Raw genomic sequence first — 23,076 nt, forward strand, 5'->3', positions numbered from 1 at the left:
CGCCACGCTGCACCCCCTGTAGTGATTTGCCCCCCACACTGCACCCCCTGTAGTGATTTGCCCCCACACTGCACCCCCTGAAGTGATTTGCCCCCACACTGCACCCCCTGAAGTGATTTGCCCCACACTGTCCCCCATGAAGTAATTTGCCCCCATTTAATAATCTGCCCCCCCCGAGCTGATTTGCTACTACACTGCCCCATGTCCTCCTCTGCCCCCCCAAAGTTGGCGCACACAGAAACAAACAAAAAATGTAAGCTAATACCTGTGTCCGGCGTGGTGAGGCAGGCGCGCATTCTTCATTGTCCTGCGTCCCTCCCGGCACAGGCGCGCGATGACGTCATCACACACGCATGCGCCAGGATTTCACTACCGCATAGGCCTCAGGCCTACTAAACCTGAAGCCTATGGCGGTGATCGGCGGCGGGGCAGGGAACTATTCGCTCCCGTGCCCCGTCGCAGTATAATCCGCCACTGGTTGGACCCCACCGATCGGATACTGATGACCTACCTAGAAAACAGGTCATCAGTAAAAAAAAATCTCAGAAAACCCTTTTAATATAAAAAAAAAAAAAAACATTAAGTGGCTCAGTGGTTAGCACTGTTGCCTTGCAGCGCTGGGATCCTAGGTTTAAATCCGACCATAAAGTGCAGAATGTCAGCGCTATATAAGTGGGTATAATAAATAAAAATAAATGTCTGAGACATTCGAATCATAAAATATGTAAAAAAAAAAATAATAATATATATATATATATATATATATATATACACATACATACATACATACAGTACAGACCAAAAGTTTGGACACACCTTCTCATTCAAAGAGTTTTCTTTATTTTCATGACTATGAAGGCATCAAAACTATGAATTAACACCATGAAGGAGATTGATGGGGTGCTGCGCCAGATGACCTGGCCTCCACAGTCACCGGACCTGAACCCAATCGAGATGGTTTGGGGTGAGCTGGACCGCAGAGTGAAGGCAAAAGGGCCAACAAGTGCTAAGCATCTCTGGGAACTCCTTCAAGACTGTTGGAAGACCATTTCAGGGGACTACCTCTTGAAGCTCATCAAGAGAATGCCAAGAGTGTGCAAAGCAGTAATCAAAACAAAAGGTGGCTACTTTGAAGAACCTAGAATATGACATATTTTCAGTTGTTTCACACTTGTTTGTTATGTATATAATTCCACATATGTTAATTCATAGTTTTGATGCCTTCTGTGTGAATATACAATTTTAATAGTCATGAAAATAAAGAAAACTCTTTGAATGAGAAGGTGTGTCCAAACTTTTGGTCTGTACTGTATATATATATATACATATAGGATTTTTATATATTTTATTATGTGTTTTGTTTTCTATATTATTAACGGTCTCAAAAATGAATATTTTTATATTAATGTTCCTAATGAAATAAAGATTGATAGATACTAGTGGGTCGCTTGAGTTCCAATACATATGCAGCAGAACGGACATGAAGATTAGAGGAGAACCTACTGCCTACACTCAATTGTGTGCAGGTTTCGTCTGCTGCACATAGATTTTTATATTTTTTTTTAATGGTGTGTATTGTACTATAGATTGCTGAGGATTTTTAGCTTCTTGTGCTAATTATCTTCTCGGAGAACTTTCCTGCATGACGGAGGTATTGGTTACCTTCCGCTCGACCCCTATAATACTTACCTGACCTTTTGGATGCCTTTCCTACTAAACCCCATAACCCAAAAACCTCCATAAATAACTAAGACCCTAATAAAACACGGACACCAGGGTTGGATTTAATTGGTCACAGCAGCCGTTTTATTACCATGAAATATAAATCTTATAATTTGCATAACATAACAAAAACCCATATGCAACGGCATATGTACAATACCTTTTTTCCAAATGTATAACATATAATTAATTACGGAGGAGGTCCTTGAAGCCCCAAATAAGAAGTTACCCTGTCCGGGGTGATCCATCTTGCCTCCAGCCGATGAGCGCTAGCTCGAAGGCACCACTGATTGCCCCCTACACTCTGCCACAACCAACCATGGGAGTCCAGCCCCAACCGTGGAGTCCTCCCATCATCCCCACCTGAGAATCTTCCAACTTCAAGGACCTCCCACCGCCATGACAAATTGCGGCTACCACCATATCTGTGCCCGATAAAACAACCCATACCAACTTAAGAACCCCCCCCATACTGTTAAAGATCAACGACTATAAAAACAGGGTGGGTGGGTGCCTGGGAGCTGGATTAACCCAGTCCGGCCTGTTCTTTATGTTTAGTAAAAGGACTATACAGCAATCACAAAGCGTAATATAATCTATCCAATATCATGCCAAGGAGGATTAACGTGGGACACATCCTGACAATAAAATAGTATGTTGTGTGGGATCCATCTATATTCATCCATGTATGCTCTAGATCTACAGCTCCACACAATTACTAAATGCTAGGACTGTAAACTCTGGGAAATGAGTTTCATTTTAGGATCCAGTTTTATGAACTTACAGTATATATGGTGTCTTATACCGCAAACACGCTGCCAAAGGCTTCATAGCAAGGCAGGTGAACTCACGGGAGCGGATTCCTTGGCTTTAATTTGCTTTTTGTTTATTTTGGGTGGGTGGAAAAGGGCTGTTTTCAGAGCTCCAGGTTATTAAATGTCTCATATGGATTCATTCTGCACCGTTCCTATGGTAACTAATATATCGACATATCTGTACTGTACCCATTGAATCCTCACAGCGCAGATACCTAGGAAGTAGTTGGGGTTGTACTTGGCATCTACAGTATTTGGCACTCTCACGCACTGCAGAAGACTTATGGAGATTTTGAGCACCATGAAAAAACCACCGAAAATCTAGCTACATAGCTTGCAATCAATTCGATTTTACTGTAAGCAAAAATAGTTAATTATCCCGAATTTCCCTTTCTATGGACAGCTGTCGCAAAATGTGCAGCTCATCAATTTAATTGCATCGAATCAAGCATCAGAGGCCAGCACCACAGGCTGAATCACTCAGTGTGATTAAACATTTCTCCCATGTGGACAGTACGGATGTGTATGGGACCGACTATCAGGAAGCGTGGATAACAAGACAAGAAAATCAGGTCACTGTCCTCCTGCTTCATGTGCAATCCTATTTTTAATCTGAATGCAGCAGCTTTTAGACACGGGCATTCGCAGGCAGGATTTCTCAACTCGAGGAATTCTTGACATTGGGCTTCAAAATGGGAAGAAGTCCTGTGATGGTCATAGACTTGTGTTCTCAGACGGTGAAAAGACACTTCCACCATGTGCACAACATCACATATTTAGCAGTGATTGGCCACACAGAGTACCTCCTACAGTACACAGGGAGCACACCAACATCTACAGTACACAGGGAGAACCCAACCATCTACAGTACACAGCGAGCACCCAAACACCTAAAGTACACAGGGAGCGCCGAAACATCTACAGTACACAGGGAGCGCCCCAACATCTACAGTACACAGGGAGCACCCCAACATCTACAGTACACAGGGAGCACCCCAACATCTACAGTACACAGGGAGCACCCCAACATCTACAGTACACAGGGAGCACCCCAACATCTACAGTACACAGGGAGCACCCCAACATCTACAGTACACAGGGAGCACCCCAACATCTACAGTACACAGGGAGCACCCCAACATCTACAGTACACAGGGAGCACCCCAACATCTATAGTACACAGGGAGCACCCCAACATCTACAGTACACAGGGAGCACACCAACATCTACAGTACACAGGGAGAACCCAACCATCTACAGTACACAGCGAGCACCCAAACACCTAAAGTACACAGGGAGCACCCCAACACCTAAAGTACACAGGGAGCACCCCAACATCTACAGTACACAGGGAGCACCCCAACATCTACAGTACACAGGGAGCACCCCAACATCTACAGTACACAGGGAGCACCCCAACATCTACAGTACACAGGGAGCACCCCAACATCTACAGTACACAGGGAGCACACCAACACCTAAAGTACACAGGGAGCGTCCAAACATCTATAGTACACAGGGACCGCCCAAACATCTATAGTACACAGGGAGCGCCCAAACATTTAGAGTACCCAGGGAGCACCCCAACATTTAGAGTACCCAGGGAGCACCCCAACATCTACACATGGAGCATCCCAACATCTATACATGGAGCATTCAAACATCTAAGCCAGTGGTGGTATTCCAGTAGACTTGAGCCGAGTTAGATAGATTTTGCTTTCCCTCCAATGCCTACTACAATCTCCATCCTTGCTCAAATCCGTGCATTTCTATCTGGAAAGCTTGCACTGTGAGCTATTTGGAACTGTGTTTTGATACTGTTGGATGTACTATAACAGTCATCCTGCACTTTAGTAAAGAGAGACGTTTATTTTCTATATGTGGCCTAGTTACTGACATCTGCATCATATGCAGCCTACACCCGCACCTCTCACCTATAACATCAAGGACAACCCAACTACAGTCAGACAGGAGCCTCAACATCAGGGTTTGCCAACGGGTGCACCCTCCTAGAACTGCCCTGGCCTTAGGGAACATTGGTGTGAAGATTGCCACTGCCATCGTCCAGGGCTTGCAGCAAATGTGGCCCGGGGCGACAAGTTCTTTACTCCTGCTTTAAACCAACAAATGTAACCAAATGCATCTTCTATGGGTCTCAATAGGTTGAGATGGAACAATGCAAAGCCATTGTATTAAGGCAGATGTGAAAAATTCTGTAAAGTTGTAACTCTGGTAACTGGTGGTAGAACTGAAGAATGCAGTTTACTCATAGAAGGGCAACCTTTCTGACATATGCAGCAGATGTCCATGTGCCATTCCTCTAGGCTTGATATAAAACGACTGATAATCCGTTTTTTTTTTTATTTAAGTCGTTTTTATTAACAAATTTTGAATTTTACATACAGACAACCCCAACTTCCCCTTTCCCTCCCCCCACATAATATCCTGAAGATGTTCTCCATCCGCCACCCCCCTCACTTCCCGACCACACCATCATTTCAGCGTGCCAAATACATGCTCCTCCCCTCCACAGCTCCCATCAATACACCTGCATGAAAACATTGATCTTATTGGTAAGAGTACTTTTGTTATCCGACCCATCTTCTCTTAATTAAATAGTGTATTGACATTCCCTAAGCCCCTCAAGAGACCGCCAATCACTGAGCCAAATACATACATCAGGCATTAGTATCCTTATACCAGTCCCAAGCGGCATCTCTGAAGTTCCCTGGATGCCAGCCCTGGGGCATCAATCCAGGGAGCCCAGAGCTTTTCAAATTTGGTCAGAGCACCCCTTTTCTTAAAAACCCCACTTTCCCTGTATAGCCAAGATTAATTGGCTAGTCAATTTGGAGTGCAGAATTATTAGGCAAGTTGTATTTTTGAGGATTAATTTTATTATTGAACAACAACCATGTTCTCAATGAACCCAAAAAACTCATTCATATCAAAGCTGAATATTTTTAGAAGTAGTTTTTAGTTTGTTTTTAGTTTTAGCTATTTTAGGGGGATATCTGTGTGTGCAGGTGACTATTACTGTGCATAATTATTAGGCAACTTAACAAAAAACAAATATATACCCATTTCAATTATTTATTTTTACCAGTGAAACGAATATAACATCTCAACATTCACAAATATACATTTCTGACATTCAAAAACAAAACAAAAACAAATCAGTGACCAATATAGCCACCTTTCTTTGCAAGGACACTCAAAAGCCTGCCATCCATGGATTCTGTCAGTGTTTTGATCTGTTCACCATCAACATTGCGTGCAGCAGCAACCACAGCCTCCCAGACACTGTTCAGAGAGGTGTACTGTTTTCCCTCCTTGTAAATCTCACATTTGATGATGGACCACAGGTTCTCAATGGGGTTCAGATCAGGTGAACAAGGAGGCCATGTCATTAGATTTTCTTCTTTTATACCCTTTCTTGCCAGCCACGCTGTGGAGTACTTGGACGCGTGTGATGGAGCATTGTCCTGCATGAAAATCATGTTTTTCTTGAAGGATGCAGACTTCTTCCTGTACCACTGCTTGAAGAAGGTGTCTTCCAGAAACTGGCAGTAGGACTGGGAGTTGAGCTTGACTCCATCCTCAACCCGAAAAGGCCCCACAAGCTCATCTTTGATGATACCAGCCCAAACCAGTACTTCACCTCCACCTTGCTGGCGTCTGAGTCGGACTGGAGCTCTCTGCCCTTTACCAATCCAGCCACGGGCCCATCCATCTGGCCCATCAAGACTCACTCTCATTTCATCAGTCCATAAAACCTTAGAAAAATCAGTCTTGAGATATTTCTTGGCCCAGTCTTGACGTTTCAGCTTGTGTGTCTTGTTCAGTGGTGGTCGTCTTTCAGCCTTTCTTACCTTGGCCATGTCTGAGTATTGCACACCTTGTGCTTTTGGGCACTCCAGTGATGTTGCAGCTCTGAAATATGGCCAAACTGGTGGCAAGTGGCATCTTGGCAGCTGCACGCTTGACTTTTCTCAGTTCATGGGCAGTTATTTTGCGCCTTGGTTTTTCCACACGCTTCTTGCGACCCTGTTGACTATTTTGAATGAAACGCTTGATTGTTCGATGATCACGCTTCAGAAGCTTTGCAATTTTAAGAGTGCTGCATCCCTCTGCAAGATATCTCACTATTTTTGACTTTTCTGAGCCTGTCAAGTCCTTCTTTTGACCCATTTTGCCAAAGGAAAGGAAGTTGCCTAATAATTATGCACACCTGATATAGGGTGTTGATGTCATTAGACCACACCCCTTCTCATTACAGAGATGCACATCACCTAATATGCTTAATTGGTAGTAGGCTTTTGAGCCTATACAGCTTGGAGTAAGACAACATGCATAAAGAGGATGATGTGGTCAAAATACTCATTTGCCTAATAATTCTGCACTCCCTGTATATTCATTTCTACTAGGACTACACTCGTCCAGCCAATGCTGGGCAATCAGTTTACAAGCCATATATAATGCTGGCCACTGCTACTTTTCTGGGCTCAGTGATTGGCAGGTCTTCCACGTATCCCAATACACAAACAAATGGGGTCACATCCAATGTAATTTCATATAGAGAATCAATAAGATGCAGTACAGCGCGCCAAAAGCCTTCCAGGGCCGAGCACGACCACAGCATGTGCAATGCGCCCGCATCCTCCTCCCCACATCGAGGACATTAGGAGTCCAAACAGAGTCCTATATTAAAGGGTTTCTACCACCACATTTTCACCTAATAATTAGCTGTCAGACATTAGCGATCTGCTAGTGTCTCCTCTCCCTAACCATCCTATTGTAATCCCTTTCTGTGCAGCGGTTACCCTAAAAAACGTAGTTTTATTGCTATGCTAATGAGCCTCTAGGTGCTATGGGGGCGTCTTTTCAGCACCTCGAGGCTCCATCCACTCACTATTTCCGCCGCCCAGCGCGCTCCAGCCCGCCCCTCTCCTCTAGACTGTCTCCCTGCGTCGGCATCTTCACTGCGCCTGCGCCGATTACGGCGCAGGGAGCAGTCCAACAGTCACTGCGCCTGCGCCGAATACAGAAGCACACGGCGCAGGCGCGAGTGGGCTGTCAATCTAGAGGAGAGGGGCGGGCTGGAGCGCGCTGGGCGGCGGAAATAGTGAGTGGACGGAGCCTCTAGGTGCTGAAAAGACGCCCCCATAGCACCTAGAGGCTCATTAGCATACCAATAAAACTACGTTTTTTAGGGTAACCGCTGCACAGAAGGGATTACAATAGCATGGTTAGGTAGAGCAGACACTAGCAGATCGCTAGTGTCCGACAGCTAAATAGGTGAAAATGTGGTGGTAGAAACCCTTTAAATAGAAACTGAGGGGTTTTGTAAACCCGATGGATCAGGTACAATTGTGACAACCTGTGGGCTTCACTGAGTGAAAGCTGCGGAGTCCTCTCCAATATCTCCTGCCACTGGTTTTCCTCTAACGGCCCCATCTCTACTTCCCACTTTGCCCTACTGTTCACTGGGTATTTTTGCAGAAATCGGTCCAATATAACCTGATAGAGCAGGGAAATAACTCCAGACAAATAATTCCTCTGGTCTACGAGGGCAATGAATTTGTTTCGATGTACATTACTCAACATACAGTCATCATGGTCAGCACGGAAGGCATGGCGCAGCTGTAATTACCTAGAAAAGTCCGAGGACGGTAAACCAGTTTCCCTCTGAAGTTGCTCATAAGTTTTAAGATCAACTTTTTGATCAAGAAGTTGGTGAACTCTGATAATACCCCTATGACGCCAACCCCCCATACCCTGCAGGGAGCCCAGATGTGGCAACCACGGAGTGTCCCATATTAAAGTATACTGCGTGATGCCTTTTATGCCTTGTATGTCCCTCACTTTCCACCACGTCTTATGCAGGAAAAATAGCGTAGGGAACGCCAGACCTGACATTTTCAGCTTATCTGCCTCTAACGCTTCATATAGGTTTGGCACCGCCAGGAATCCTCTCAGTAACCTATTCTGGGAATCTACCTCCTCTTTCCGAACCCTGCATATGCTAAAGTTGAGCGGCTCGGAAGTACACCCACGGATTTGGAAGAGCCAATCCCCCATCGGTTTTACTCCTCTGCAGTCTCAACCTCGCTGAGCCCCCTTTCCATATGAGCTCCCTAAACAATTTATTTATTGAGTGAAAAAACCTGAGAGGCAACCATATGGGGGAATTATGTAGCATATAAAGAAGCTGTGGCATCCAGATCATCTTAATAAGATTAATCCGTCCTACTACTGACAGCGGTAGCTTGGACCATACATGCATTTTCTGTTTAAATCTGCCTATGAGGGGGGATAAATTCAGCCTTTCATAATCAGTGAGTCTCCTAGACACCACCACCCCCAAATACCTAAATTCACTCACCACTTGCAGTCCTGTCTGAGTATAAGTCACAGAATCATCCACATTATCCATAGGGAGGAGGGACGATTTGCTCCAATTTATAACCAAGCCAGAATAGCGCCCAAAAGCACTGATCACCTCCATAACCTCCGGTGGGGACTCCCTAGCCTCGGCCAGGAACAGCAAGGCATCGTCCGCATATAATTCAATTTTCTCTTGTGACCCGCCTCGGCTAAACCCTGTAATCCCGTCATGACTCCAAATAATGGCCACCAATGGCCAGGGCAAACAGTAACGGAGATAATGCCTGGTTTCCCCTGTATAGCCGGAATCCCTCTGATAGACATCCATTCACCCGTACCCGCGCTGTAGGCCTACCATATAACAGCCACACCCAAGCTATGAAACGATCCCCCAACCCAAACCTCTCTAGTACCTCCCACCGCTACTCCCACTCAATGCTATCACATGCCCTAGCCGCATCCGGGGAACAGATGACCCTATCCCCTGGGTTGTCCACTGGAATCTGCATATTAAGATATAGATGTCTGATATTAACCGCCGTGGACCTATATGGCAAAAATCCTGACTGATACATATGTATAATGGAGGCTATGACCTTAGAGAGGCGCATAGCCAGCACCTTAGCCAATATCTTTATGTCTGTGTGCAAGAATGATATAGGTCAGTATGAATCCCGGAAGAGAGGGTTTTTTCCCGGCCTAGGGAGAACAACTATAATGGCCTCCTGCATGGATGCCAGAAGCGCCCTCATGTCCAAGGCCTCCTGGTAAACCTTCAGCAACTGAGGTAGTAAAATATCTCTAAACTTGTTATTAATTTCTACATGCAGCCCATTAGTACCCGGTGATTTATTATTAGCCATGGAAGATACTGCTTCCTCAATTTCTAGCCGTTGTAGCGGACCATAAGGGTCCATTCACACGTCCGTTGTTTCTTTCCTGATCTGTTCCGTTTTTTGCTGAACAGATCTGGACCAGATCTGGACCCATTCATTTTCAATGGGTCCTGAAAAAAAATCTGACATTGAGCTGAATGGGTTCAGATCTGGTCCAGATCTGTTCAGCAAAAAACGGAACAGATCAGGAAAGAAACAACGGACGTGTGAATGGACCCTTAAGGTACGCTCTATCTGAATCTGACAGCCTAGTCAAGGGTACCCCACGTAAATATAGATGTCATCCCTATTACAACCTATACGTGACTGATACAAATCGGCATAAAAGAAGCCAAAGACAGACACTATTGCCTGGCTATCCACAATTTCCATTCCATCCACCCCCTGTAACGCAGTGACATATGCCGACGTGGACTGTGCCCTAGCCACAATGTCTAGTAAGTGGCCCGCCTTCTCCCCCTCATCATAATACTTCTGTGGCTGAAAGGACTGCTTTGTGCGGGTAAGTTCCACAACATACGAGTCATATGCATCCTGTGCCTCCTTCCAGACAGATGATTGCCCTTCTCCACAAAGTTCGCCTCTGTCACCCCAACCCGGTCTCTCAAAAATTCTCCAAACTGTTGACTTTTAAGTTTGGCTCTACTAATTCCTTGAATAAGCAAGGCGTCCCATACCACCCCGCCTGCGGCTGAGCCTGTATTCAGGTTAAAATACTCCTGTATAGTAGAACTGATATATGAACAGTAAATTACCTGTAACCAGAAGGAATTAAATGTCCATAGCCATTGAGAAATGGCCGATATCCGTTCTTTGTACTGAATACGATTATACAGGGTCATCTGGTCAAAAATGTAACCTCATGACATCCAAAGGCCTTCACTGCTGATCCATTTCAACAACTGCTACATCACATGTGAACGAGTGACAATATTGCAGGTAGAGTTTGAACACTAACAGACCTTTTTAATTCAAGGCCGTTTTTTCCCATTTCACATTCTTCCTAGTCCACGGCACATTCTGGCTCCGGCAGACACATTTCAGATCCGTTTCCTAGAATTTCTAAATCCTTTACCATCTGACTATCCAGTCGCTCTCTTTTCATTCCCATAATCCCACACTACAATATTACAACTACTGTAATCTGAGGTGCAATAACCCTCACAATTCCATAGAAGGCCATTTTGGAGCAGTGATCAGGTCTATTGTACAAAAATATGCATGTAGCAGATTTAGTCATTCATTTCAGTAATACACCTTTTTTTTATTATGAATCACTTTCATTTTGTTACTTTATACTTTAGGCTACTTTCACACTAGCTTTTCCCTTTTCCGGTATTGAGATCCGTCGCTTCCATTTTGTCTCCATTTATTTCCAATGGGGACAGAACAGAACGGAGTGCACCAGAATGCATTCCATTCCGTTTGGTTGTGTTCCCATACCGGAGACCTAACCGCAGCAAGCAGCATTTTTCTTTCCGTTGTGGGATGCGGAGCAAAACCGATCCGGCACGACCTACAATGCAAGTCAATGGGGACTGATCCATTTTCTCTGACACAATAGAAAACGGATCCATTCCCCATCGACTTTCAATGGAGTCCATGATGGATCAGTCTTGGGCATGTTACAGATAATACAACCGGATCCGTCCATAACGGATGCAGATGGTTGTATTATCAGTAACGGAAGAGTTTTTGCTGAATCCTGCTGGATCAAGCAAAAACGCAAGTGTGAAAGTAGCCTTATTTTGTTATCTTGTATTGTAATTAGTGTTTCAACCACTTTCATTTGAAAATACAGGGCAGGTGTCTTTCTGCAATTTCCTGCAAATCACAGCAAAATACTTCCTAAATTTGACTCATGTAAAATACTCTCTGGGGGTATATTCAGACGTAGTAACTGGGCTGCTGTTCTTACAATTGTTCACTGCTAATTGCCATTGTTTTGCTTTGCGGTATTAATGAATTTTTACTGTTGGCTTTAAAAACATATCTGGTCTTTGTCACGCAGCAACAATCACACCCTAACTGCTATGCCGAAACACACCCTAACATGGAAATAGGGTGCACGCAGTTTTGTGGTCCTGGCTACACACAGTGTCGGCCTATTGTGAGGCACATGATTTTAGGACTTTTCAAAATATGGCCCATAAAAAAAATATATATATATATATATATATATCACCAAAGATTTTTTTCATTTTTTTTATTATAAACAAATCAAATGACATATGGAATAATATCCAAATACAAAAGTGTTCACAATAAGACAAAATTGTAAGGAAATAAAAGCACCAAAAAAATAATAGCAGTAAATAACAGTCGAAGAGCTAAGCACTCTATAAAGAGAGAACAAAAAATGTATTTTAGCAGAGAGTCACTTTAGAGAATCGGCCCCCAGTCTCAAACTAGATGGGGAAGGAGGCAGCCAGGAGAGAGAGAGAGAGCTAGCCTCAATCCCTGAAACATAATGAAACAATGTAACATTCATACAGATAGCAAAATGATCATGAGTGGGTCTAACAAAGTTTTAGGTAAACTCTGAGATATAGGGCAGTTCAGACTGGAGCTGTGGACAAAGAACCAGAGGAACGACCAGTAAAACGCCTGCTTCTTCTGCGTGGAGCCCTAGGCGGAAGTCCGGGACCATCATTAGAGAATTCCTAGGAGGATACCAATTGCCGAGGTAAGTAGGAAGAGACAGGTAAGGCTACTTTCACACCAGCGTTTTGCTGGAACCGTCATGGATCTGCAAAAATGCTTCCATCATAATAATACAACTGTCTGCATCCGTTATGGAAGGATCCCGTTGTGTTATCTCTAAAATAGCCAAGACGGATCAGTCACTAAAACCATTGTAAGTCAATGGGGGACGGATCCATTTTCTTTTATGTTCGTCTTGCTCCGCACCACATGCAGCGTTATTCTGTCAGCGATGGGGACATTCTGGTGCACTCCCTTTCGTTCAGTTCAGTTTTGCCCCCATTGACAATGAATGGGGACAAAACTGAATCGTTTTCCTACGATATTGAGACCCTATGACGGATCTCAATAGCGGAAAGGGAAAGCGGAGATGTGAAAGTAGCCCAACAAGGAGGGCCATTTTCCCAAGGATACCTGTGGAAGATCCAGGTCTTGAAGGAAGCATGGAAGATCCTCAACTGAACGGAGAGTGGAAGAGCGAACTTTGTGTCCAGCAATTAAAGAAAAGGGATACCTCCAACCCTATGGGATTTCTTTATTACGTAGAATATCCTAGAGTGGCCTCAAAGCTGCTTGTTGTGCCAAAGTATGAACAGGACAGATCTTGCAAGATGAGAATGGAGTTGCCCTCATGAGAAAGAGAAGGCTACCGACTGGTTTTAGCCAAAATCTGTTCTTTAATAGCACATAAAGAAATCCTGCAAATAACATTGCGTTTGGAGCCATCTGGGCTCAGAGCTCTGTGACCTAATCTATGTGTTGTTAAGGGGTGACCTAGTGTGTTGTATAAAATCGCCTAGATAGTTGGGAGCAAATCAGATGTTGAAATGGTGTATCCGTAAGTTGTTGCGGAACATGTAATTAATTTTCAATACTGGAAAGAGGAAATCAACTCTAATCCTTACTGCAGTGGGTTTGACAAAAGGTCACAGACTGCAGTTGGAAAAGGTCTTACATAAAGTACACCTAGGGATGAAATGGTCTGGCATATATTCTAGCTAGGACATAAATGGAACGGCACCCAGTAAAACTTGAGAAAGAGGATTTGTCCACAGGTGGCAGTGCCAAAAATGGTACAGTACATAGCAGAGCTAGAAGAAAAGCAGCGGTCAAGGGTTGAATGTGAGGTGGTATGGTACAAAAAACTGGAAAAGGAAAAATACTGCACTGCAAAACTACAGCAAATCCCGGTTAAAAAGTCAATGTTTTTTTTTTATGCAGTTAATAACCGCAATGTAGGACTCAATATGACTAGAATATCAAAAGAACGGAGAGGGGGGTTTAAGTTGCATTTATGTTTGGAATGCTGTGAAACTAACATCAAAAAGTTGCAGAACTGGAAGAAGGGAGTATAAGGTCCTGTGAAGTGACACCTTTATGATTACAGCACCGTTCCTGACACTACGATGGTAATCTCATTAAGGGGCAGAAAAGGGGAGGCAGCAGAACGCTGACAGTGAAAGAATGGGTCGCAATTAAAATAATGACCTTAAGCTGCAGAGAGAATAAACACAATCAAATGCTAATGCTAGTTCATGGCCGCTCCTGAGGTTTAAAGTTCTGCTGCGCCTGACTGCCATCTATACCATCCGGGTACCCCAACCAAGTCACCCCAGCAGGAAGGCGCCGGTACCCTGCAGAACGATGAAAGCCCACCTGCCAGGCTGCAAGATGGTGATATCACCTCTTCTATTGGAGACTTCGTCCAGTGAATAAAACAGATGCAAAACAGCCAGAGACATAAAAGAGTTAAGCACGGTGTCTTCCCTTTAAACCAGAAATAAATGTTTAATCAGAAATGATTAGAGAAATTATGCAGGAGAAGAGAGAGATCCGAGCGGCTCAGATCCCTTTTGTTTAATTGTGGTTTTGACAATAAATCAAGGGAACATTTTTAGAAAGCTTTGTTTCCCCTTCATGAGCCGCTGTCTTTAGCAGCTGTCAGTAAAGGGAAAGAAATATAGAGCAGGATATCGAGTGATGTTACAATCTAAGGCTTCGTGCACATTTTACTGAGGCTGCACAGCGGCACATACCCTGGAGCTCCTTACTTACCGCATCTGATGGAGCTTCCCGAAATGTCTTTATTGTCAAATTTATACATAATCCAACATACAAAAGTACAGTAAAAGATGAGAATATACATAAGAAAAGAGGAGCAGCAGACCACAGACAAAATAATACAGAAGAAAATAAGGGCAGAATATATGGAAGTTTTCACGTTACGCCCTTCTGTTTGGGGGTTCCATTGAGGTTTTTGGTCAATTTTGGTAGTAAGAGTAGTGCAGAACAGTCAAGTTACGCCCTTCTGTTTGGGCGTTCCATTAAGATTTTGGCTCAGTTTTGGCAAAAAAAGTAGTAGTGCAGAACATGTTATGTCCTTCTGTTTGGGGGTTCCATTGAGGTTTTAAGTCAGTTTTGGCAGTAGGAGTAGTACAGAACACATCACGTTACACCCTTCTGTTGAGGTTTTTGGTCAGTTTTGGCAGTAGGAGTAGTACAGAACACATCATGTTACAGCCTTCTGTTTGGGGGTTCCATTGAGGTTTTTGGTCAGTTTTGGCAGTAGGAGTAGTACAGAACACATCATGTTACACCCTTCTGCTGAGGTTTTAAGTCAGTTTTGGCAGTAGGAGTAGTACAGAACACATCACGTTACACCCTTCTGCTGAGGTTTTTGGTCAGTTTTGGCAGTAGGAGTAGTACAGAACACATCATGTTACACCCTTCTGCTGAGGTTTTTGGTCAGTTTTGGCAGTAAGAGTAGTGTAAAACATGGGGCTATTTTTTACATTAAAATAACGGAAATCTCAAAAAGAAAAAGAAAAAAACATCAATTGGGTTGGTCACCCGCTGTTTGGACCTTTTGTATGACAGATTTGGTATAGCATTATGGTTTAATTCTAAATAATGTAGCCACGTACATGCTAGGCGCTGGCCCACAGAGATGAATATTAGATTGATATTGGCAGGTTGGGGCTGGTATTAGGTTTACACCAGCAGTAAATATTTCTTGTAATTTACCAAAAATTAATAAGTTGTAACCATCTTGGATTGGTATTTAGACTACTATGTTCTAAATGGTATTATTGGGGCACTGTATTGGTATTATTGGTACTATTTAAAGGGGTTTTCTAGTTTTCTAGATAGGTCACTGAATATTAAATGGGTGCAGATCAGACACCCCCAACGATCAGCTGTTTTCAGCAGCCGTCTGACCCACAGTGGACGGAGACAGAAGAATACTCTGTCCCCTGTGTAGTGGCTGAGCCGGAATACTGCAGCTCAGAAATGGGGGCAGAGCTGCAACACGCCGGCACAGTCACTACACATACAGCTTTCTGCTTCCAGCTCTATCATTGTGTAGTTTCTGGTGCAGAGGCAAAGCAGCTGATCACTGCCAGGGCCGGGAGTCAAACCCCCTATGATCTGATATTTATGATCTACCCGAGGACAGGTCATCATTATCTAGAAACCAGAACTCCCCTTTAGGCACCGTATGGCAGTTTTAAAAAAGCACTGTACAGCAGTATGATGATTTCCTGTATAGGATATATTTTTGGGTAATGTTTGCTTTGGTGTCAATAGGACCCTTTATGGAGGTGTTACTTGGATTATTACATGTTTTTTTTTGGATTGCTGCATGGTGACATTTTTGTGATCAAAATATCAAATACATAGTAATAGATTAAGAAGAGATTTGTCAGATCAGTGCATTCACCTTTCTGAACTGCTGACAGCAGCTGTCTCATCACTAACACTGGTGGCATGGTTGGAAAAGCCATATGGAACTGAAAGGAGAAGAAGTGGCATGGCGCCTTCTCAAAGGGGTTATCCAGTTATGACTTAGCCTCAGGATAGAACATCACTACCAGATATGCGGGGGTACGACACCAGAGCTATTAGAAGAGGCCTTGAGCACTGCAGCTTCTTCCTAGGCTATGTGACATCCCAGTACGTTGGTCATATGGTCTAGTTCAAGTCAATGGGGCTGATACCAAGCAATACCAAGCACAGCCATAATCTGATGTACGGTGCTGTCCTTGGAAAGCTGCCGGGAGCCTGCATCACTCACCAGAGATCCGGTGAGCGCAGTGGCTACCTTAAACAGCTGATCAGAAGGGATCCCGGGACTTGGACCCCCGCTGATTTGATAATAATGACCTGTCATGAGGATAGGTCATCATTATCATTTCCCGAAAAACCCCATTGCCGTTGGCTATCATTTGGCCCACGGCTATGAGGTTATCCAGGAAATGATGACCTATCCTCAGGATACACATACATGTTTAGCCAGGAGGGAGTCGGGAGAGATGGCCATCGTTCGGCCGACAGCTATAGGGTTATCCAAGAAATGCGGAGTATGTGTATCCCATGGAGAGAGTGAAGAAAGCCACTGCCAGACACTTCTGGTGGCGGCTTATCTCCCAGGGCAAACAAAAGGATGGGGCAAAAATGTTCATTTTGTCTGATCCATGTCTCCAACCGACATCTATTGGGAGAGATTCAGGAGATTCCTACACAAATTTTAAACCCGCCATTTACAACAGACTAATGTGTATGGCACTTTGTTCTAGTGATAGCTATACAGCACCAATATCTGTGAAGAGACAATCTCATCTTTAAATTCTCAGACTGCAAAGCTTTTCACAAGAGCACTGATGATTCTCATACATTTCTTATCCCTCCATCATAACGTAGTGCCTAGTCAATTCAGAATGTGGCAAAGCGGTATCTTCTCCACCTTCCTGTAGCCGGCAATTACTATTTCCCTATCCGCAGGTTCCTTCTGTTGCAGAACTGTACAAGTCATGTGAATGAGGTCTGGAGAAATCCATGAACATGCTGCAGAAACAACTCCATTAACATGCATGGAATGGCTGTGGAGGTGCAAAACTTTGTACAAAACTTAAAGAGGACCTCTCACCACTCCTGACATTCCTGTGTTAATAGCTTCATGCATTCCCCATGTAATAACAATTCTGGAGCCTCTATTCTTATGACTGTATGTTGTGCTGTTCCTTTATTATTTGTACTAGAAGTTATGAATAAATTGCTATCAGTCTGCAGTAAGGGTACAGAGGGGAGGTAACCAGTTGGGGGTGTGCCCCTGCACAGACTCACTCTATCCAATCAGTGCTGCCTTTGTCCGTCCGTGCAGATACACCCCCCAACTGGTTACCTCCCCTCTGTACCCTTACTGCAGACTGATAGCAATTCATTCATAACTTCTAGTGCAGATAATAAAGGAACGGCACAACATAGAGCCATAAGAATAGATGCTCCAGAATTGTTAGTACATGGGGAATGCATGGAGCTATTAAAATAGGCATGTCAGGAGAGGTGAGAGGTCCTCTTTAAACATGTAAATATACCCTTAGACTGGTTTCACACTAGCTAGGTAAAGAGATCCGGCAAGCTGTTTCGGTAGGGGGGCTCTCTGGATCCGGCATTGCCAGATGCTACTTGAATGCCCACCAGCCCCATTAATTATAATGGGGACCAGCAGAGATCCAGCTGAAAACCTGCAAATATGCAGAGAATCGGCCAGACAAATACAGCTGCGGATCTTTTTACCGCTAGTCTTAGGCTGCCTTTTCACATGCAGTTTTTGATATGCCTTTGTCTAAAAAAATAAAAAATCGACATGAGAATACAAAAAGATGGAAAACCATACAGAAGGTCTCGTTTCTCTCTTCTTTGTATCTACTTGTGTTTTTTGTCTTAGAAAACTGTGTGTGAATGTAGAACATATGGACGCCGTCTACTAAATCCTATCAAGCATTCAGAGCTGAAGATCAATGGAGGATTATTTCCTTACAGATAAAAGGATAAATTTCATATTACAATATTTCCCCAATACTTAACCATTGCAAATATTTCTTTTGAATGATTACCTATATCTGACTAGAGCTTGAAGGCTCCTAAACAATTCCCAGCAGGACTAGCGGGCATGGGTTGAGGACAGAAGAAACACATAGACATGCTCTATTAAGCAGAGGGAAAAGCATCACGTTCTCACTTGGTGTTGTCAGAGTCGATAGTGTGAAACAGCTTCTCAAGTTCCTCCTCGTTGAGGTTCCCATCTGAGAAAAAGGCCTGAAACTCCTCCAGAGACAACTTCCCATCATCTGGAAAAGAATCATCGGTTAAGAACATGTTCAGTAGAGCGATCACTTACTGTTCTGTCAAGATCTTCAATCCTGTTTGAAAATCCGTGTAAAATTAAAATTATCCTTTAAAAGGGTTGCGTCACTTCAGCAAATGGTATTTATCATGTAGAGAAAGTTAATACAAGGCACTTACTAATGTATTGTGATTGTCCATATTGCCTCCTCTGCTGTCTTGATTCATTTTTCCATCACATTATACACTGCTTGTTTCCATGGTTACAACCACCCTGTAATCCAGCAGCGGTGGTCGTGCTTGCACACTATGGGAAAAAGCACCAGCCTCTCTGGTGGCTGGGACCACAGGAGCGTGCATAAGCTTACACTTTTTCGTGCAAACACGGTCACCACTGCTGGTTGGTTGTAACCCCTGGAAACGAGCAGTGGAAAATGGGATTGAAAATTCAATCCAGCCACCAAAGGAGGCAATATGGATAATAACAACAGATTAGTAAGTGGCTTGTATTAACTTTCTCCACATGATAAATGGCATTTGCTGAAGTGAGACAACCCTATAACAGATTATTGTGTTCATAAGATTAAAAAAAAAGTCTAATGAACTTAGTTAATTGGGAGAAGAACAGGTATGCTCAATTGACAACAAATGAGTTAAAAAATAAAAAAAGACTTAAAAATTATGCAAAAAGTTTCAACTCTATTTCAAATCATTGCAATTAAGTCCATTGGCCAACCAATCACTCCGAGCACCGACTTATGGACAATTTCAGTCAGGGTTTTCGACCAGAAAAGTAGTAGTGAACAACTTCAGATACAACCCAACGTTGTCCAGAGCGCACTGAATTTCCCTATTTGCCTCAAATTGGGGAAAATGCTAGATCTACAAGTTTCCCTCCCAATCAGATAAATGAGCGTGGATATTTTGATATTGCTGGAAAATTTTCCCCCATAAATTCATTTAAAAACAAACCTACATTTTTGGTTGATAAACCATAAACAAGATTATAACTGGTGAACAAGATTGTCTTCAAAGGTGCGGCAAAAAAATGGAAGTATTCGAACTGCCCAATGATGACTCTACAGGTGTCTTGGTAAAATATCTACTGAATATGTCCAACCACATACAAAATGTGACTTTAGTTTAAAACTCAAATCAATACATCCTTCAACGTCTTCACATCGGCTTCAGGTCTTCACATCGGAATGCAGGGAATAGACTAAACCACCAGTCTGACCATCGTCTCTGTGGCTCTTACTGAAACCCCCCTGCATCATCACTGGAGGCAGAACATATACTTGGACTGGTCAAAAGTAGCTTACGCCACCTCAACACGACCCCATGCCACTCCACTAAGCCCTACAGCCCTATAATCCACACAACCAAGGGGGTTAGACAGAAGTCGTTGACTATTGTAAGACGACAGTAAATGAACAGGTAACTATTAAAGAACTAAGCAGATTAAGGAGAACTGTCTGAAACACCTTCTCCATACTATAAAAAGTTATTTAAAACCAATTTAAAGGGCACATATAGAATTCCTACCTGTTTTCAGCTGTGATAGGAAAACTTGGAGCATCCTTCGAGCCATTTTGGACGATAACAGAAGTGAATCAGTGTCATTAAGGAGAGTGATCGAAACGCCCTCCTCGGTGGCAGAGGAAACACACGCTGTCACTTGTTCTTCATAAATAATTTAAGGCTCTCATTTAGGAATCTCCTTGAAGATTAGGAGCCCCGCAGAGGGTAATTAACAATGTACATAGAAAGAGTGGCCCTGTTTCGTTAAATTGGATGCACAAAGCTGTGTTTAATCTAGTAAGAAAGGTCAGGGCACAGCTTTATTCTACATGAATCCATTATGGGTCGTCTTTGGTTTGCTAGATTGCTCATTTAGCTCAATAAATGTAAAATAAACAAGTTTACTGATTACGGCTTTATTTCATGGCTATTAGGAGCCTTTTTCATTATGCTTCATTTGCTTAATGCTTAAGTTTCCGCCACTGAGAACCTGAAGATCCAGGCTAGAATGGGGCTTAGGGCTCCGTTCCGCGGGCCGACAGAGCGGACACTGATCGGAATCACATGCAGCAAAGATCAGTGATGTATGAGGATGAATGATCGTTACTGTGATCGCTTGACCCCATGAACCCCTATTTACACTTCCCAGATACTCAACCCGTGTATAAGGGCCCTAACTCAATTACTCTACTCTCCTTACAAGCTACACTGATGGAGAACCAGGAAGATGAGAATATTCAAAGGGAATCTTTCACCATCGCGACCTCCCTATCCTGCTGTTTGAATAGACACAGCGCTGTGGTTCACCTGAGTAAAAGGCTGTTCTTCTTTTGTTGATCTGAAACGAAGCTCCGTTCCCAAATTAGGATACCTTGCCCTAATATGCAAATTAGGCATTTGGTGCAATGAGGTTGTCCTCATCGCTCTCGTTGCACCCAATCTCTACTTTCTGTGGCCAGCTCCTCCCTTGCTACTTTGATTAACAGGGCCAGGCAGTGGCAAAACAGCGAGGGAGGGGCTGGCCACAGAAAGGAGCAGAGCTTGGGTGCAACAATAGCAATTAGGACACCCTCATTGCACCAAACACCAATTTACATATTAGGAAAAAGTGAATGCAGACGGGTGCTCCAGCGTCAGGAGTGCAGACGGGTGCTCCAGCGTCAGGAGTGCAGACGGGTGCTCCAGCGTCAGGAGTGCAGACGGGTGCTCCAGCGTCAGGAGTGCAGACGGGTGCTCCAGCGTCAGGAGTGGAGACGGGTGCTCCAGCGTCAGGAGTGGAGACGGGTGCTCCAGCGTCAGGAGTGGAGACGGGTGCTCCAGCGTCAGGAGTGGAGACGGGTGCTCCAGCGTCAGGAGTGGAGACGGGTGCTCCAGCGTCAGGAGTGGAGACGGGTGCTCCAGCGTCAGGAGTGGAGACGGGTGCTCCAGCGGCAGGAGTGGAGACGGGTGCTCCAGCGGCAGGAGTGGAGACGGGTGCTCCAGCGTCAGGAGTGGAGACGGGTGCTCCAGCGTCAGGAGTGTGCTCCAGCGTCAGGAGTGCAGGCGGGTGCTCCAGCGTCAGGAGTGCAGGCGGGTGCTCCAGCGTCAGCAGTAGCAGGCGGGTGCTCCAGCGTCAGCAGTAGCAGGCGGGTGCTCCAGCGTCAGCAGTAGCAGGCGGGTGCTCCAGCGTCAGCAGTAGCAGGCGGGTGCTCCAGCGGCAGCAGTAGCAGGCGGGTGCTCCAGCGTCAGCAGTAGCAGGCGGGTGCTCCAGCGTCAGCAGTAGCAGGCGGGTGCTCCAGCGTCAGCAGTAGCAGGCGGGTGCACCAGCGTCAGCAGTAGCAGGCGGGTGCTCCAGCGTCAGCAGTAGCAGGCGGGTGCTCCAGCGTCAGCAGTAGCAGGCGGGTGCTCCAGCGTCAGGAGTGCAGGCGGGTGCTCCAGCGTCAGGAGTGCAGGCGGGTGCTCCAGCGTCAGGAGTGCAGGCGGGTGCTCCAGCGTGAGGAGTGCAGGCGGGTGCTCCAGCGTCAGGAGTGCAGGCGGGTGCTCCAGCGTCAGGAGTGCAGGCGGGTGCTCCAGCGTCAGGAGTGCAGGCGGGTGCTCCAGCGTCAGGAGTGCAGGCGGGTGCTCCAGCGTCAGGAGTGCAGGCGGGTGCTCCAGCGTCAGGAGTGCAGGCGGGTGCTCCAGCGTCAGGAGTGCAGGCGGGTGCTCCAGCGTCAGGAGTGCAGGCGGGTGCTCCAGCGTCAGGAGTGCAGGCGGGTGCTCCAGCGTCAGGAGTGCAGGCGGGTGCTCCAGCGTCAGGAGTGCAGGCGGGTGCTCCAGCGTCAGGAGTGCAGACGGGTGCTCCGTCAGGAGTGGAGACGGGTGCAGTACTAGCAATCTTTCACCCCCCACACATTTGCCTTTGCATTAGCCCAATTAAAAGGCACATAAAACGAGTGCCAACTGACTTGCTATATTGTTGAACAAATAGTAGACCAGTGTGGCACACTTGGTGATGAAGCGTGGAGTCGGGATCCCACCCTGTGTATATAATAAAATAAACTCCAGCGAGATTTGCTTGGGTGTTGTTGATATTTATTGTATTGCGGCAAAGAAACACTTTGTGTGACGTTTCGGCACAAATGCCTTTTTCAAACACATGCCGCTCTGGAGGAAGGAGCCAGATGATGCTGCGCTGAAAGGGGGTATAGCATGCCACTGCATGCAATTGCTATATTGTTGAACAGTGCTCCTTATGGCCCCATATTGGCCAGTGTAAAAGAGCCCTCACTTGTCCTTGTCCCTCCAGATCCAACATACAGTAAACATCACAGAGCCCAAACCAAAATGCATCAAATGACCAACACAATTGTTTTGTCTGTGTTAGTTTTACAGGCTAAAGCGACCGCTTAAAGGGGTTCTCTGGGCCTACAGTGTTATGACACCTTTAA

The 23,076-nt window shown here is 44.9% G+C and overlaps 1 protein-coding gene across 1 annotated transcript in view; it reads right to left on the reverse strand.

The window, feature by feature from the left end:
- Positions 1–23,076, reverse strand: part of NECAB2 (N-terminal EF-hand calcium binding protein 2) — a 209,332-nt gene that overhangs the window by 124,679 nt on the left and 61,577 nt on the right. The window contains exon 3 of the mRNA XM_040409577.1: positions 18,546–18,654. Coding sequence (XP_040265511.1) covers positions 18,546–18,654 — 109 coding nt within the window. The remainder of the gene's footprint in view (positions 1–18,545; positions 18,655–23,076) is intronic.

This window comes from Bufo bufo, chromosome 10, assembly GCF_905171765.1.
Source record: "Bufo bufo chromosome 10, aBufBuf1.1, whole genome shotgun sequence".
Taxonomy (NCBI): Eukaryota; Metazoa; Chordata; class Amphibia; order Anura; family Bufonidae; genus Bufo; species Bufo bufo.